Source organism: Trachymyrmex septentrionalis, unplaced genomic scaffold (assembly GCF_001594115.1).
Source record: "Trachymyrmex septentrionalis isolate Tsep2-gDNA-1 unplaced genomic scaffold, Tsep1.0 scaffold40, whole genome shotgun sequence".
In the NCBI taxonomy this organism is placed as follows: Eukaryota; Metazoa; Arthropoda; class Insecta; order Hymenoptera; family Formicidae; genus Trachymyrmex; species Trachymyrmex septentrionalis.
In genome coordinates, this window is record NW_017305569.1 from 2,579,852 (window position 1) to 2,598,807 (window position 18,956).

Consider the following 18,956-nt stretch of genomic DNA (forward strand, 5'->3'; position numbering starts at 1 on the left):
TCGCATCGTCTTCGCGCGGGAAGGTACTACGAGAATGGTAGAAAGTAACAAAAAGTTACAAAAACTTGCTGCCGGGCGGGCGAAGGTATGCCTACAGTTCCGCACTTAATGTAAATTACTGGACGTAATCCAAGGATAATTTCTTTGCGACGCACGTGTTGCCGTTGATGTAATCGCGATTCGATACGGCTTTAGCGGATTCTTGCTGTTCACGCCGCATTTGACGCTATTTAATTATTATCGTATAAGAAATCAACCTGATATCGCGCGTTGCGTTTGCGTCACGTGTGAATGACACGTCGTGAAACGCGCCGGGGGAATTCGTACGAAACTTTGGCAGAAAAACTCGCGATACCGGATTACTGATATCGATCTTAAAAATATAGCTACACATTTTCCCTATAGATCGCGTATGAGTAATGCGAAAGCGTGGAAAAAAAAAATCGCAGCACGGTAGCGGATAAATCGTTGTCCCGGGTTGAAATGTTACTTTGAAAGGGAAGTTTCCTAGTACGCCACCGCGCGAAAGAAATTAATGCGCGCTTTCCGAGAAAACAGGTCAACCAAACAGGCCGATAAACAGTTTTTTATCATCAATGTAAATTAGAATTCGATGGACTTTGATGGATTTTTTTCTTAGTTTTCGTATGTATAATCAAATGGATTTATGAAAATTGGAATCCGGCGAGCTTTGTATGAAATTTACGTGGGAAAATTAAAGCGAGATTTTTACCGCGCGTGACGTGGTATGATTTCTTGATAATTTCAAGAATAACAACCGTACGTTTTGTCGGATGCACGGCTAATGACAGAAGAAAGTACACGACGATAAGTGGTGGGACTCGATATACTAACTGCGACGTTTCTATTAAACAACGGAAACGTCAATCGTGTTACAAGCTTCATCGGATATGGGGGAAAGTTCGACCGGTTGCTATCGGCGAAACCGTCAGCGATCTTAAACCGCGAGGCAGAAAATCGCCTAGGAAACTCAACTTTTTTTTTTTTTTCTATCATATATCTATAAAAATTATCTACGTTTGCAAAAGTACATGTAAGTGCAAGTCCGTTTGGCGTCGCACGCGAAAGACACGCATACACACATACACACACACACGCATGAAGAACTCGCGAAGAAATCCGTTAAAATCGTGACGTACACGTAAATGCGCGAACGCGCGTACACGCGAGTCGTCGGAATAATAAGTTGTATCGCATCGAGGATCGCGTGCACCGCGAAACTTTCCTATTTGTAGCCGGTGGACGGCGATCGACGGATACAAGCGATACGTCGGTCGAACTTGTATTAGTTTTATTGTACATATCGATAATGGCGCGGGGGGGGGGGTGGTGGTCTGACATGGGCCCGCGTGTAAGCGCGAGTGCAAATGTGCGTGCGCGACGCACGGCTAAAGTTGATCGCGCGCGATGGACACATCCCTATCTTGACACGCACGAGCCGACCGATGAGATAATATCGCGATAAGCGGGATCAATGCTGGTTAGTCGGCTAGAGTACGAGAAGATCGAAAGGGTGAACAAAAGAGAGAGAGAGAGAGGGGGGGGAAGAGAGAAAAATTATACGTACAAATACAAAAATAAATTTATTATTCTGGGCCAAGGCCTAGAATAATAAGTTGGAATAAGTGCAGCTAAACGGAATACACATGTAAAAAGCAAGCAACTGACAAATCTAAAAATAAATGTAAAAGATATCACGAAACTAGAGCGTACTTTCTCTCCCGCCATGCATAGGTGTACTCTAGAGATCTAACGAGATCTAACGAGTGGAGTGATAATTCTGTAGTATTGAAAGATTGTATTTCTTCAGTCTGTGAAATTAGAAAATTGGTTTGCAAAATTAGTCTATCAAATTGGAAAAATTGATTTTAGTCTATGAAATTAGGAAACTTAATAAACGATAGATTCTCTATTTATTTACACTTGTCACTATTTGTAACGCGTATATATATATACACTCATTTCATTCCCTTCTAAGTACTTTGCAGATACGGAGAAGGGCGCGCAGAAACAGAAAAGTATTTTAATTAACCCCACCGAAAGCAGCAGGTTTTCACGCGGACTTCACGTCGCGTCAAGCACGCAGCTAGACCTTTCGCCGAACTTCGTAAATCTCGATTAAAAAGTTTACACGATGATATGAAGTACGTTATGTTTCATCGCGCGCGGATTTCTCCAAGTTCCGAAAAGTCATTAAATAACGAAGTTGTTCTCTGCTTTTATCGATTTTTCCCGACGAACCTGAATTCCCAGGCGTCTCGAACGATTTCACATATGTTATATGCGAGCTGTCGACACTTTCCTTATTAAAACGGTTAATTAATTAGGAGATTAATTAACTTATAGCTATACATACGCGTGAGTTTGCAACCCCCGCGAAATCGCCCAGTGTGCGAGCACGTTTCAATTTTTCAACAATGCGACGATTATTTCAGCAACGAAACTAAGTTTTCGTTCAATGGTTTACATCGAAACGGAATCATCAAATTATCTTGTTCACATTATTCTTTGACCAGAAATTGATTTTACCACCTTTCGTTTTTGCTGTAACAATAAGCGCGAAAGAGTCGTTGTAGAATAGATCGTCGATAAATTTTATAAACTTTATCCATTCTAAATAATTACGTTTTCTTCACTCTCAGCGAAGCTCAGCCCATTTTTAATTTCTTTTATACTTATAAATTTATTTAAAAATTATTCAAATTTACGTAATTTCAATTATAAAGCATCAATCTACATATTTTCATTTTGTACAATTATAATGAAAAAAGTACAGTAGTATAGTACATTTGATGTTAATTTTGGAAATGTAAGTTACATTACGCCCGTCAAATCGAATTACACACATAAGCGCACAATTAGCTTAATAAATTCTAATAATCAATTCTTAATCCATATTTAGGTTGGTGGAGAAAAATCAGGGAAAAGAACGAAATCTAAAATGTGTCGAGATACAGATCAGCATCGTCTCTCTCACGTATTACATAATAAATCGCTCGAGCATCTCGTATATCCGCCACATTTATTCAATAAATAACACTTTCATAAATTCAACGATTTATTGCTGGGCCGGCGGTGACCCCGGTGATCCGATACACCATACCCATGATTAATTATCCGATTCATTGTTCCCCGGCGAGAAACTATGTCCGCTATCTAACACATCTGGTCTGATAACGGAACGAAAGGCTTACGGACTGCCGGTGTGTGTGTGTGTGTGTGCGTGTGTTTGTGTTATATGTGTATAACATACGGCGACCGTAGTGATAGGCAGATAAATGGACGCTGATAAATGCGCGGGAAAGGCGGACGAGGGAAAGGTGGAGATATACATACAGAACGGAGACATACACGCCCGGTTATCCGCGGATCGACGTCTGCCACGAAGACGAGGACGCATTTCGCAAGTCGGTGTCACGGCGGTAGCCGGAAAAAGGGAGAAAAACCGCGTAGTGTGATTTTATAGTTGGGAGAGAGAAAGATACACTGGAGGACTGTGGTCAAGAGAGTGGATATAATATAGGATCTTAAGAACGTGATCTGGGCTAATCCGCTTCTCTCTTTCGCTCTCCTGAAACGGATACGATCAAGGTTCTCCGAACCCAACGTCATTTCATGCATCTCGCATATGCACGTGGTTTGCGCGCTGCAGCGTGTTTAGCAATCTTTTACCTACATGAAGGATTGGAAATCGGTTGACATAAAGTAATTTTGCACTCGATTTCGGATTGCGACAACTAAAGACCGAATTTATAAGAGTTCATACTTGTACACCGAAAAAAATGTTACGTCAACAGCATTATTTTCATTGACAAAATAATCTTATCGACACAATTGAATAATTTTCTATCGCACAATAACAATATTAATGAAACAAATAGAACGTTATTAAACACGAAATGTCTTAGAACTGCAAATAATTTAATGTGAATTTATATATCACCTATGTAATCATTTAAATTGATTGAATAAAATTTTATTGGAGAGCATGATGTACAATATTTGTAGTATCATTAATAGTTACGTGAATTAACGAAATTATTTTCAATTAAAATAACGCCGTTAATATAAAATCCTTTTTCTTCGGTATAATATTCTTAAAAGATTTTTAATATACGTATACAATATCTTTAAATTGTAAAATTGTTCTATAATCAGATGACATATAAGGACACAAATATTCGATATTCAAATATTTCTTTCTTCGGCAAATGACACTTGTAATCGTGTACATTTGTAAGATATCAATGATGTACATTGTAAAAAATACAAGATTTAAATTAATTCATAGTAAATCTGACTCGTGAATTGGTCTGGAAATCTAGTTTGCAGATTCTTACGATTTTGCATACCTCTTCCGTGCTGTACTAATTTATTAATATTTTTTTGTCATTCCCGTAAATTCTTACGAGAGAATCTCAATACTGAGACAACGATGAACGATAATGAACGCGCGCGCGCGCGCGCGGTGTACGTTACTTATGTTCGCGAATGCATTCATGCATGAATAATAATTACCCGTGCGTACATCTACTGTGCGAGTAGCGTTTTCGATGATGTGTGCGATGCTTTTCCGCGAAGTTGTATCGCGTGCGCAACTACGTGACGCGCGTGCGGTGGTTGAATCCCCGAGGACCTTGAACGCGTTTCGCGGCGTCGGTTTTCCGATGCGTAATTTATTCTCATTCGGTAATTCAATGACAGAATTTGAACGCGAGACGTCTTCACTTTTTTAATTCGCACTCGTATTTCATATTTATGTTATTTTCTCCACGACTTCTACCTATGAGCTGCTTCTAGTTTCATAGCAAAACTGTGCGCGACTTAATAATTTGACAAAACATGCTCTTTAAATACAAAATTGTATCTACAAATGTAATGATTCTTATATAAATAACGTAAGATTTACTTTTCCCATGAGAATTTTATATAAAACAAATAAATTCAGCATTACGATCGATTATATACATATACAGTACCAAGTGAATATTTTTTCATCTACTTCGTGATGCCACGCGAGTCTTTATTTTCTAAATCGAGTCGTCTATTTTCGAACGAAATAGTAAAAAAAGTCTCCCTTTCTACGAGGACGTTAACGTCGCATCCTCCCCGTGACGCGGACCAGGAGCACGGAGAAATTTCGAATTCACTCGGTGTACTCGCGCTTCCCTCCCGCGACTTTCGAATCTCGCTTCGACGTGTTCGCATTCCCGGGGCCAATGAGGAGAGATCGGGCACGTTAGTCGCGGCGAGGAGGAAGAAAAAGGAAGCACCACGCCCAAGGTACGTGGCAAGAACGCAGACAGGCGTGTTGGTGTTGCCCACGTTCCCTACGTACACACATCCGCAGAAGCGAGCGAGAGCGTGTGCCCATGTACTTCGCGTGTACAAGTACTCCCTGCTACCTTCCCCTTTCCCTCTGATTCCCCCCCCCTCCCCTCTCCCCTCCTCACCCCCTCGGACCCCCGTCGCGTATCACGTGTGTATACCGGCGGCACGAACGCTACCACGTCCTCAAATTGAGGCCCCGGAGAAAAAGAGATGCGCGGCCTCACCTCGGATCCTCACCGCTCCTCCCGCCCTCCCCTTCCCGTTCCCTTTTTTCCTGCTACTCTTTCTCTCTTATTCATCCGAGGTTAAAGGAAAAGAGGAGGAGGAGGAGGAGAAGGAGGAGGAGGAGGAGAATGGGGAGAGCCGGTGGGGAAATGTGCGAGGGGAGATCGCCGGGAGGACGACAAGGCTGTCATGGCATAAGGAAGAGAGGGGACGAGGAAAGAGGAGAAGATGGAAGAGACTGAAGGCTAAGGCGCCATGTTGGTGGCGATGACAAGAAAGCCAGTGCGCGACGGTAGCAGGGCCAAGAGTGCAGAGGCAGAGGCGCTTGGTCGAACGCCTTGATTGGACGATTACGGATTATGCACGGTGCCTGCTGAGGAGCCTCCACCGATCGCGCGCGGCGGAAGATTCTTCGTTACATGCAGCCGCGGAGATGCCTGAGTGTGTTTTTGAACAAAAGGTAGAAGTCATCCTTCCCCCGTATTTCAAAATAAAGAAAATTTACGTGGTGGTGCCCGACGTGAAATTCAATTGTTTCACCGTAGATTTTTCTACTCATCCGAAAAGAAAAATGCAAAACTTCATTTTTCGTTCCAACACACTTAATCGTAGATATAGGAAGGTTGACTGTTTGCCGAATTTTTTATTGTACCGGTTTGTTGCGTCCAATCAATTCTACGCTATACGGAAATTAAACAACAGATTACATTTCGGTGTATAGAAGATGTAATAGATAATCTGCCGAGATTTCGTAATTTTTTTCCTCTCTCTCTCTCTCTCTCTCTCTCTCTCTCTCTCTCTCGACCGCGCGGCTACTACTGATTTCGAACGACGTGTTTAGTAAACAACCAGACGCCGACTGCTCATCAGGTTGCGTCGCGCTCGATTCACTCGCTCACGGGGGGAGAATAACTCCCGCGGTGCTCCGTCTAATGAAATTATCCGGTCCGGGACCCCCTGCAACGACATCAACCAGCTACGACAGCCAGTTATCCCATGATTACGCGATACGCAGTTACGCGCTGCGCCGCGACGATTGTGCACACACTTCTTCGAGGGGTGAGGAACGCACAAAGAGCAACCGCGAAAATTGCTCCATCTCGTCTCGCATCAGTCAATGAAACGCATAATTTTGCCCGAAGGAACGTGTAATCTCGTCAGACCGCACACACAAATCAATAGTAATACAGAAAGAAAGTAATTTTACGACGGTGCGCTCGATGTGCTTAATAAACACGATACTGCGATTGTTAATCCGAATGAATTCGAATTGTCCGCCGAAATTGTTCTAATTTTTTTTAACCGCGGACTTCGGCTCGTCGATAAACCGTCATCTACCCGAGAAATCTATAACGGACAAGTTCGTGGCCAATTAACTTCTCTCCAATTATGTAGCTCGAGCTTCGCTAATAAATCGTTAATTGGAAACCGCGCGACAGATAATTGGCGAAAAATCTTTCGCCGACGAGCGCATAAAGCCCCGCCCGCGTGGAAAGCTCGCGCAAAACTCGCACGATCACCGGGAGAAAATTTATGGGCACCTCGTTAGCCCGGAAACTTGGTCTCTTCTTGTTCTCTCTCCCCTTCCCTGGGTACACTGGACACTGACGGCAACCCTATCCCCGATGTCCAGGGCGTGGCGAATCGGTGATTTAGTAAAGTCATTTGTGTCGATAATGCTGACAGATGCCGTTTATCGAGCTCTCGTTACCGCGGACCGACCACGCAACTGGATCCATCCATCGTAAAGAAAGAAAAAAAAAAATAAATAAATAAATAAAGATTGTCAGGCCGTTTCGATAAAATGCAAAATTCTAATTCACGACGCGAAAGTCTCTCATCATTTGCAAGATAAACGTCGTGTACGATACGATTGTTATTCGCACGGAATTCACTCGTTTACGCGATTTCGAGAGGTTCTTTTCCGACGGTACTTCCTGATAATCCATATCGGAATGAAAAACCTGTTTTGCCCGCGGAAATATATATATATATCTCAGATATTTTATCATTCGGTGCAAATGTATTTGTCAACACGATATTGTTCCAGCTACAACTCAAATAAGTTCCAGATAAAATATGTATATGGAGAGACAGTTTTCTATATCGTGAGGTTATATTAATATAACGGTGTTTTCGCTGAATATACATGTATGTATATCGCAATACTCGAATGGACTTTTCTTCTAATATCTTATAAATTTAAGTATTATTTATGTACGTATAAAAGTAAAATATAAAATTCAATAGGAAATTACTTTTCCAGTAATTCTTAATAATTTTTCTCTTTAATCCATATATATTAAAATAAATAAACGTCTAGCGCGATTAGATAATTGAAGTTTGCAAAATCTAAAAATTCGATATATGTACGTTCGCTTTGGCGAGATATTATATTTTGTGTTTACGTTTATCGCAATTTGTTTACGCCAACCTGTCACGAGTAGCGCGAGATAAGAGGTACTTATCGTTGCACGACTATGTCGTGGGAAGCTTGCGCTCTAGTCTGCTTGTCTTATAATGTCGATAGAACTTGCCTGCGTTTGCGTGAGTCCGAGGCTAGCCGCGAGCTCCGCTCTTTCCGGTAGCGCGAGGTACTGCGTTCTCTGAAACCGCCTGTTGAGCTGTTGCAATTGCAGGCTGCTGTAAATCGTCCGCGGTTTCCTCATCTTCTTGCCCTTGCCGTTCCTGAGGGAACCGCCGCCACCACCGCCGAGCTCGTCGACGAGGCTTCCGCTTTTATCACCCAATGGCGAGAGGTCTGCGAACATGCACCACCCTAACATCAACTTTCAGAATCCTCGTTACTACTCGCGTACGAACTAAAAATAAAATTAAACTAAAACCTGATCCGTAATTTCGATAACGTACATGACACGGTTATTGATTTTTCTTTTTTTTTTCTTTTTTTTTTACATTAATAAAGCGATCGCGAATACTTCAAGATGAGATGTCTATCGTGTAATGCGAAACAGTAAAGAAAGATACTGGGATGATATAAGTATTTATAAATTATAATATTAAAATTTGTAATTTATAATATATATTTATATTAAAAAGGAGTATTTATTAAAAAGAAATATATTTCTTTTCTTGAAGAAAATTTGATATATTATAGATAGTTATAATAAAGTGAAAAGAACGGTTCGAAAGCATCTAAAAATTTTAATTAGATACAGATCAGAAAAGATAACTTTGTTACAATCTATTAAAATAATTATGCAGAACGATAGTTGCTGAAATATCAAGATTTTTTTGTTCATAATGTTTAAGTGTTTCCTACATAATTATTTTGATAGTCTGATAAAATTATTTACAGTTCAGTGTCTGGCTAAGTTTTTAGATATTTCAACGAAATCGTTTTTTCTGCACAGTCGAGATTTTGTAGTACTAATTGAAAAATTATTTAATACAGTGTTGGACAATTAATCATTTTAATTATATTTTAAAATTAAATTTATATTAGAAAAACCTCGTTCAAGTGTAGGAAAGAAGAAAACATTTAAACACTTCATTAGTTCGTCCGTAAAAATATTTCTTTAATTTTTTTTTTTTGCGATAAATCATCGTATTATACGATTAGTGAAGTCATTTTTCTGCCCGGACGATTCCCGGAGATCACGTAAAATGTAAAGGCCGCCGAAGCATTCGAGGAGTCTTAATTATCGAATCGAAATTAACGGAAATGACGCGTTTTTTTTTTCAAAAAAAAAAAACAAAGAGAGAAAAACAATAACACAGTAGGAATATTTTATTCGACAAGCCGCGCGTAATTATCTGATAAAATAAATGCATTATTCAATTCACATACGTATTGCGATAATTAGCACAACAGTAGAGAATGCGTGCTCTTGTTATGTCAAAAGAGAGTGAGAGAGAGAGAGAGAGAGAGAGAGAGAGAGAGAGAGAGAGAGAGGAAGAAAGCCCTACACTGCGTTAACAGCACGGTAATTAATTACGGAGCCATATATCAATCTTAAAGCGATGCAATGAAGTAGCGTAGAGCTCGATAGAGGTGCGCATCGTGCCAGCGCCCGCGCCGCCTATCTCGCGCGGAATCTGTTTCATTATTTTTATATCGCGATTACGTTGCGTGTTTTCATCGGGGAGACGCGGGCGGCCTTCCCGGGAGAGAGAGGAGAGCCATGGACACTTCTAGCGCTACAACGTTAGGCACGTTTTGTTGGCCGCGAGTGAGAGAGGGAAGGCGCTAAAAATAAACAAAGATATCGATGCCGAGACTTCGGATTAATGATGCGACATAATACAAGCCGAAAATCTCCGTCCTCATCTCTGCGAAAATTAACACGATCACAATTAGCGTGCTTTACGACAAATTGTCACGTATATGATATTCTTCCGATGTGATTTATACATGTACGTCAAATCGGTAACGGAGGATCGACAAGCCGTGGATCAATGAAGAGTCAACAGGGAGGCTCTGATCGCGCGTAAAAGAGACAATAATGATCCCCCATAAACTTTCCACCAAGTTACATCGCGCCACGGCGATGCAATCGCGTGTTTGCGCTCGTGTTTATCTTCCCCGTGCAATTTCGAAGCGATACTGGGCGTGTGTGCGATATTTAATATCCGTGTAGCCGCCCCCAACTCTTTGACGTTATGCTTCAACTCTTTGAGGATATGGAAAAGAATATTAGATTATATTAAATTAGTGTATTAAACGTGACGTTTATTTTTCGTTTTTTATCAACAGGAGTAAATTAAAATCTCTTCAATAAGACAACTATACGTGTAATACTTGTTGGAAAATCGAATTTAACATAAATCGCAGGTCCAACTCAAATTTTAATTTAACACAAGGGTTAATTTAACACAAGATGAATATGTTAGAAGATTATATAAATATTACGTAAGAGAATTAATACAAAAGAGATAATATCGACACAGTTTGTAGACAAGCCGTGGAAGCATTTTTTTTTCAGTAAAATTAACATGGATGATATGTTAAATTTACCCACATTTTATTCATTTATCGTAGAATTTACGTTTTAAAACACTTTATTTTTACTTACTCATAAATACGTTATTTATTCACTTATTCATAAAAATTACGTCATTTGATAAGACTTGACTAAGAAATGTTGAATATTAATTTAACAAAAATCTTATAATAATACAATCGCATGCTAAATTAACACTCAAATATATTAAAAAATTCTTATAGAAACATTTTTAGAAACAAGGTTTTATGTAGGAAAAAATTTAAGCTTTTACGTTAGAAAGTCGAAAATTTTCGTAAGTTTTTTTTAGGCACGTGACAAGCTCACAAAGTGAGAAGAAAATTTCTCATTTTGTCCAACTCAAATTTTTTATATGTAAAATTATACTCATTCAAAAGACATAGCGAGCTTTCAAAAATAAAGATTTTAAACTTTAAAAACCTTTTTTAAATTTTTTAATTTGATTCGTTTTTAAATTACCTACAGTTGCTTGAATTTTGAAATTTATAGCACTTCAAACTTTTGTTCCAATCCAACATTAAAATAATATAACTATAGTTAGAATTGATTTTAAAATGATTAAGGAAGACGATGAAAATTCAAAGGAATAATGTGTATGTATTCTGTCTCTCTCTCTCTCTCTCTCTCTCTCTCTCTATATATATATATATATACATATACTATTGTATATACTATTGTATTCTTTACAAATGGAAAATCTTTCTCAATTGGTCTCAACCTCACTTCTATCACGGTACAAATTAACTGTCGTGCAGTGCATAGACGCATAATATAGTGCGCAATAAATTTTAAAGAGACGTTTTAGCCACGATTACGAGCTGCCATTATTAATTACAGTCGATTGAGGCGACGCGATGTCAAACGCGGGCGAGATGTAACTTAGCGCGTGAAAAATCAAAGGTACTATTTTATGGATGCGTTTTTTTTTTCTCTCGCGCCGTTCCGCGAGAGCTCACGTTACAAGGGGATAAACTAGAAAGGCTAGGGTTATAGTTTTTAACACCGAGGCGTACGCAAAGTGCGCGGTAGCGGCAGAAACTGCTGCAAAGTAGCACTTTGCGGCGGTGCACGCGCGTATATTCCGCCTCGCATCGCTGAAGGTTCTTTTTAGAGTCGCGTAATCAAACCCAACCGAACGTATGATAATAAGCCTACCGACCGATTAATGCGACGTTGATAATCACACGGTAGGCGCGCGGCTCTCAATCCAAAGAACTCGAAATTACAAGGTGTCCGTCTCTGCCCTAGGCTGGACTTAACGCAGCCTGTCTAACATTGTCGCTGAACCGACATCTTGTATTTCCACATCGCTACCACATTGCGCGCAAGAGACGATGAAAAAGCTTCCTCTGATTTTATTTTTTTGTATTTCAACTGTAACTGAGAAACGCAAACGTTCCACTCCTTTGGCCGAAGGCTGCTATTAAGAGATTCGTAGCTATTTGAAAGATTTTCTGAGTTAGATATCATGCATAACTCGTAATTTCTAAATAATTTGCCAACACGAATTTCATTTTTTTTTTCTTTTAATCAAAAATCTTTTAATAATTAAATTCAAAAGCAAAAATACGTATGTTTTAAATTACTAATATTTTGATAAGCTTGCCTATTACATGTTTTATATTTTGACAATAACATTACTCGAGTACATCTCTAGGATTAATTTATACGATTTATCTTGTTTAAATTTCTGAATAAACGTTCCTATTAAATTTCTATTAAATTTGTCCCGTTCTTGACATTCGTCATTATTACTTAAAATTTCATTTTATTACTTTACAAATTTGACTCTGGAAATCACAAATACATAGCCACAAAAATATTTTTAGGAGAGTACTTCTAAAAAAGTATGATATTTCCGTTCGAGCAATTCAACTAAGCGTGGATCAAAGTTTTTGAAAAAGGCCGGGGTCGGCGTGCTCTTCAGGTCAGTATATCCACCTAAATCCTTGTGAAAACAACCATTTAATACCTAATCCATCACTCGGGGCCGGAGCACGCATTGTCTTTCGACCGTTCCGGATTAAGTCGGGCGGTGCGGCGGTCGGACGTCAGGTGACTGATGCGAGATACCGTGGGGCCTCCGTCTGATACGTACGAAGAGTCAAGAACCCCCGCCCGCTAATTGGATTCCAACTTCAGCCACGTTCCAGCTTCGTTCGCGGGGAAGAGGGACAACGGGCGTGACGCGAACGCGCGGACAAGTCGGTTAATGGCCGGGTTCATTTGTCGCGACGCGACGATAAGATTGGTCGAAGGTGCGCAAAGGCGCCGAGGATGTACTCGCCGTGGATCTCGACGAGTGACGTATGCGTGGACAACCCTTCCTTTACGTTCTCGCAGTTCCTCACCTGATGCTCGTATAATCCCGGACAACTTCGTTAGCGCTGGTCGAACTGTTGTCTGAAAGCATTTAACGTCCGCGAACAACCGCCGATAATCGCGACGTCGCCGCCGCCGAAGCACGACTTTATCATCCACAAGCCGACTCGCGTGGAAATAAACGTTTGTAATTGCGCCGACGTTACAATCGCGAATTTACGCGCGTTGATTGTGAGCAAGCGAAATACCTGAAGAGCGTTAGGCTTGTATCGAAAGCACGTGTGCGTGATGAAAAATTTTCGACATTTCTAATAATTCCTCAACCGACACCGTTCACTTATTAATGTATCCACTCGTGGATTTTATGTAAGCTTATTTCATGCGTGACGATGCAACGATCAAGAGATCGATCTCGCGAGCGTCGAGTAAGTGCGGACGATTTTGTTATAAATCACTTTTATGAAGTGCATTCTCTACTACAGTTTATTCACCGCGCGCGCGTGAAAGGTATAATGATAATATTTTATTAGCTAAACACTTGCGCAATGTGTGGCAGTTCATTGAACTCTTTGAGTATCTTGAGGTTATATATTGTCCGCCTTATTTGTTTGTTACCGCGAGAAATATAAATAGTATCTATTGGTGTTTAAAAATAAAACGTTTTATTAATTTTTTCCTCTTATAAATTATTATTTAACGGTGCTAAAGTAATGTTATTAAAAACTACTTTCAACAAGTTTTATAATATATTCACATAATTATTTTTCAATTCAATTATATAAATACAGTTAAATTATGATTTTGAGAATGAGCGTCATTCTAAATCAATTGAGCATAAAAAATGCAAATTTATTACAATATCGCAACATGTATTGTACACATATCTTGCAATTACCGTGTCACTGTTAGTTTAATCGCATAATCAAAATCGTTCTGAAATAATCACAAATTAGCTATGCGCCTCGTGTTAAAACGCCAAGATAAATGACGGAATCGTTCTGAACGAAATGTACAAACATATGACGTGCTCGTTAGCAATTAGACAGATCATTATTGTAACTTCATATTTTCGTTCAACTAACTACGACGTGAGCTAAGTGCCGTAATCTTTATAATATCGACTTTTACATCACTCATTCGTTTGTTTAAATTAAAGACCTTGTCTCTAATCAGAGTCAAGACACAAAACAATCACTTTTGATTGGTCCATCATGTTTTAGCAATTCCCATGAAAGTATGAAAGAAAGAGAGAGATTGGTTGATTGAATCGTTTATTTTGGCGCTCTGGGACACAATCCCTTCAATGCTTGCCATTAATACGCTATAATAAATATATAAAATAATACATTAGAAGAACTGAAAAACTATAACCACAAAAAGTATATTAAGTATGTTAAGTATTGTTAATATGTTTAAAATAATAAGCTTAGAGAAGCAATACACAACAAACAAATATGAGAGTCTCTCAAAAAGACGCAAATTCAGATATTCAAGAAATAAAAAACTAATTAAGGACCTCTCCTGCTAACTAAGAGATAAATCATAATAACCGGTATATCATAATCAAAATAAAAATTTGGAGTAGATAAGAAATCATCGAGCAATACTATTATTAAACAATGTAGTGATAAAATTCGCTTTTAAATAAATTCGAGAAAGAGAGGAAGAAAAAGATAAGACAAAAGTAGAACAGGAAGAGAAAAAGATAGTAAATGTACGTAAATGTATGTTCTCTCGCGTGGTCTAAAAATTAGCGATCCCGCACACAAAACGGACTCGTGTCCAGATTCTGATTAGAGAGAGTATCTAGAGTATCTAGCGTACACTTGCCTCTGCACGATACCTTAGTAAAAATTGCCATGAGTATTTCAGACATATTTCTGAGATATATCGCGACGATAACGTAACTGTCTGCCAGAAAACTCCGAGAAAACTTTTCCGCGAGAATACCAAAGGTTACGTGAACCCTTCGATAGGGAAGGGTTTTTACGACATGCAGCTCGCGAAGGAGATCGAGGATATGCATTTTGCTACTGTGCGTACGTCGTGAGGGGCAGAGGGGGTGGGAGGGGAATTACCGGCAATTTAAATGCAAGTTTCCGCGCGTCGCAACCCTCCGTGCGTGAGAATTCAACCCCCTGACGGCCTGATCGGCCGGCGCCGACCGATCGCTTTCCTCGCTCGCTCGCCAGCTGCAAAACAAAAATTGCACCGCGCCCGATGGCACGCTGATTCCTCCCGTTGGCGGAAAAGTTCGCCTCCCGCACCCCGCGGAAACCCTTTCGCGGCTTTCGTCGGAAGATCACCGGTAATTTTCAAGAAAGACGCCACGAAAATTGCCCGCGCGCCGAAGCGAGGGTCGTCTCTATCCCGCTATAGTGGATTATACGCAGAAACGCCGGACTTCCCCGTGAGATTGCCACATGCCGCAATGGTGGACACCGGCGGCAGTCGTTACGAATTCATGGGCCGCGGATGGGAGGGTAGCGAACTGTTCGCCGCTATTCGTTCGGTTATATATTGTACGTTACCCTGCCCGAACGTTTGCTTAAGCGCGCAAGGGGTTTCCCCGTGATGCTCCACACATCGCGCGCGCGCATGTTGGCCGCGATAAATTATCCGCCGAATGTTGCCACGACTTTAGAATATTTCCAGTCAGCACTCCGTACTATGTATATTTGAAAATGTGCCGATCGACCAAGAAATCAGCGCGAATGTCGCTGCATGGAGCCTCGTAGCATGCGGACTTCCTTCGGTGGAACAAGTTATCTCGATCACGCGATTTCGCGATGCGGATGTGCATATAGTCGTATTATGTTTAGATTATGAGAGAGAGAGAGAGAGAGAGAGGCGCTAGATATATTCAAACAGATAAATAAAATAGAAATTTCCATGAGATAACAAGACAACCTCATCAGTGGAAAGAATTTAAGTTAAATATGCATTTATTGTTTATCATAATACGACCTCTTTGCTATATTTTCTTTATTTATCATGCGTATAAATCTGAATTAGTATCCTAAGATAGCGAAAACTAACTAGCTTCTTCAAAATCCAACGATAAGTTTAAAAAGACATTTTCAAGTTAGTTATCGTAACATCGTACAGTGCCTTGAGCGATTCCGCGATCCACGACGAACCTGGGGCGAATCCGATAATGATCGTAATTAGCTGACTCGTGATTTCGCGCGTAAAATAAAAGTTGCGATTACATCGTGCTAATGCGATTCTGAAGGAAGGTAAAAACGCGAGAGACGGAGCGAGGTGATCGAAAAGAAAACTCGTACGAGCAAAAGAGTTCCCGAAGAAAAAGATCGCAACTGCTCCCGTTTGATCCCGAACCTTTTTGTCTCGTTCGTTAGGCGATTTGCGGGACTTTTTATGGTCTTTCAGTGGAAGTCATCCTAGCCATATATCTTATTACGTTTCGTGGCATTGTGTGCCGTAGAATAGGTATAACGTCGATAGCCGGCTGCTACCTGCTACTCTAGATTCTTGGGATGCGTTTAGACACAGGGAAAGAGAAAGCTATAAGCATATTTATTTTAGAGTGCCTTGCGTATCTTTTAGATTTTTGCACGCCTCATTTTTTTAATTTTCTTTTTAAAGTCTCTTTTTAAAGATCTTACACTTCCACACAATGGAGACCGGAGATGACCTATATGAAAAGAAATGTATAACGCTTCGTACTGTAAATTTTCTTTTTAGAAAAAGTCACGTCGTGGAAGATAAGGGTGCGAATGATTCAAAAGTCTGACAATAGGAACCGTAAACAGGAATCGAATGAACGAATCGCAGTAAACGTTGCTTGTTTCCTTTTTTTTTTTTCCTCTCTACAACAGTGGAACAACAGCTATCCGATTGTGCAGCTTTGCGTCGCGTACCACATTTATATAGATGTACCGCATTTATTTTTGCACGGAAATTTACTTGCGCGTGATGAAGACATTCGCCGACCCGGCAATAAAGTTCTACGGCCGTATAAAAAAGTCATAGTAATAAAGCGCTCGCTACGACGCGAAATAAGGTGACCCACCGGAAACGTCTGTCGCCGTCTTATTCCGCTTCGCGTCAAGATGACCGTATCATTTCTGACAAATGTTACAGCGCTGGCACGATACACTCGCCTTCGAAACTCGAAGTCGTCCGTCGTATCAGCGCACCTACGATGGACGACTTCGAGAGAGATCTCTATATTTATTTATTTATTTACTATCTAAAATGTAGGGCTCAAGATGATATGTTCGAGCTAACTTTCAGAGCTTTTCTATTTCGAGTCATTAATATTCTCGACACAAAATATGGCATTAGAATTTCTGACTCGTTATTGCCAGTTTATTTATTACTAAGTTACAAATGGTCGTCTTCAACGGAATGTTTATTTTGCAATTGTTGCAAATTTTCTTCGCTGGAGATAAGAAGACTGTTCTTTCAGATCTAAAACAGGATTGTCACAAATTCCTCATTTTTTTAAATTCCAGACAAAATTTCATGATTTTCCCTGACTTCCAATAACATTAAAATTTTTTCTTATATCTTCATCCTGATTTGGAAATATGTGTTAAATATTTCGTTGAGAGATCAATTTAGCAATGTAAATTATTATTAATTTGCTGACACTGCTTGTTAATTGTTAAGTTGGTATTCCAAAACTACGTCAGTTTAACGTAATACTTGAAAGTCAAGAATTCTATGTGATTTCTATGCATGTGACCAACCCTGTGTAAAAGAATAATCCAATCGATGCAAAACGCGCACTAACTAAGCACTGACTTCTACCAAGCGCGACACAATGGCTGCGTTTTCAGTAGAAAAAGCAACTTTACAACTGTTGTAAGATTCTTTAATACAATTGGCTGTATTCAACAGAGAAAGCAGCTCTACAACTGTTATAAAATTCTTTAGTATGATTGCTCTTGCCCTTCCTCTCGCGCTGGACTTAAATATATAAAACAATCACAATTGAAGAATTTTACAACAGTTGCAAAGCTGCTTTCTCTGCTGAATGTATAACCACTGATTGTTGCCCTTGGTTCTTCACGAATGTAATATATACTCTCTAAATTCTCTCTGAAATGGAATCTCATACTGTGAAGAGTAAAAATTGAGCCAGAGAAAGAGTGATCCAATTTTCAATCTTTAAGAATGAGATTATATTCAGATTGAGGTTTACTCTAAAAGAGTTTTAGAGAGTACAAATCAATTGCATGAAAGAACTTTACAACAGTCGCAAAGCGACTCTTTTCTGCTGAAAAGCGATGTAACATTTTTCGCGAGATTTCAATATACGAGTACATCACAACAATTTGGCAACGCGACGTTATATCGTCGTGATGCCTCTTTTCACCGTGAGCCCTTCGATGAATATCTCCGTTCCACTTTGCACTAGCATCACTTCGCGCAAACTAACATCACTAACATCCGATATATTCACACTGACGAGCCACCAGATTGCATAATCATATATTTTCTCGCGATACTCCACCGTTGGCACGAGGCACTGATTCTCCGAGAAGTCGCGGGAAACGGAGAGATTTCACCGATTAACGTTAACTAGAGATATACGTAATCTAAGAGTAGGAATAAAAAAGGCTGCGAATACATACAGTTGGGGTACTCACCGTCCTTGGGCGGCGAGGGGCACTGGGGGTACGTTCCAATGTGATATCCGTAGGCGTTGTGCTGGTGCATGGGCGCGAACGGATATCCGGCGAGCGATCTGGGACTGGGAAAGCCCGCGTCCGCGTGCTGCTGATTCCCGCTGCCGGGCCCGGAGCCTTGATGCGCCGCCAGCGAGCCGACCTGATGCGAAAACTGATGCGCGCCAGGTACGTTGTGTCCGCCCGGGTAACCGCTCCGTAGACTCGCCGGATTGTAAAGGTTGTTGTGCTGGAGCTCGATGAAGGCGGACTTGCCGCTCTGGGAGACCGGCGTGCTGGAGGTCGTGCTGTCGCCGCCGTTACCGCCGGGCGGACCGGGCGTCACCGAGCCGAGGCCGGCATGATGTAGATGCTGCTCCATGTCGGAGCCGGCGCCTCCGGTACCGGCGGCACCGCCACCGCCGCCGCCGCC

At 40.5% G+C, this 18,956-nt stretch overlaps 1 protein-coding gene across 2 annotated transcripts in view; it reads right to left on the minus strand.

The window, feature by feature from the left end:
• LOC108751141 (homeotic protein distal-less) overlaps positions 1–18,950 on the minus strand; it is a 90,081-nt gene extending 71,131 nt beyond the window's left edge. Inside the window, exons 1-2 of one of the 2 annotated variants that reach the window (XM_018491184.1) lie at positions 18,491–18,950; positions 8,115–8,338 (exon numbers count right to left, since the gene is read on the minus strand). In XM_018491184.1, the coding sequence (XP_018346686.1) occupies positions 8,115–8,338; positions 18,491–18,905 (639 nt within the window). In that variant the 5' untranslated portion in view covers positions 18,906–18,950. The remainder of the gene's footprint in view (positions 1–8,114; positions 8,339–18,490) is intronic. The other variant, XM_018491183.1, reaches the window with a different exon arrangement.
• Between the last annotated feature and the right edge of the window lie 6 nt (positions 18,951–18,956).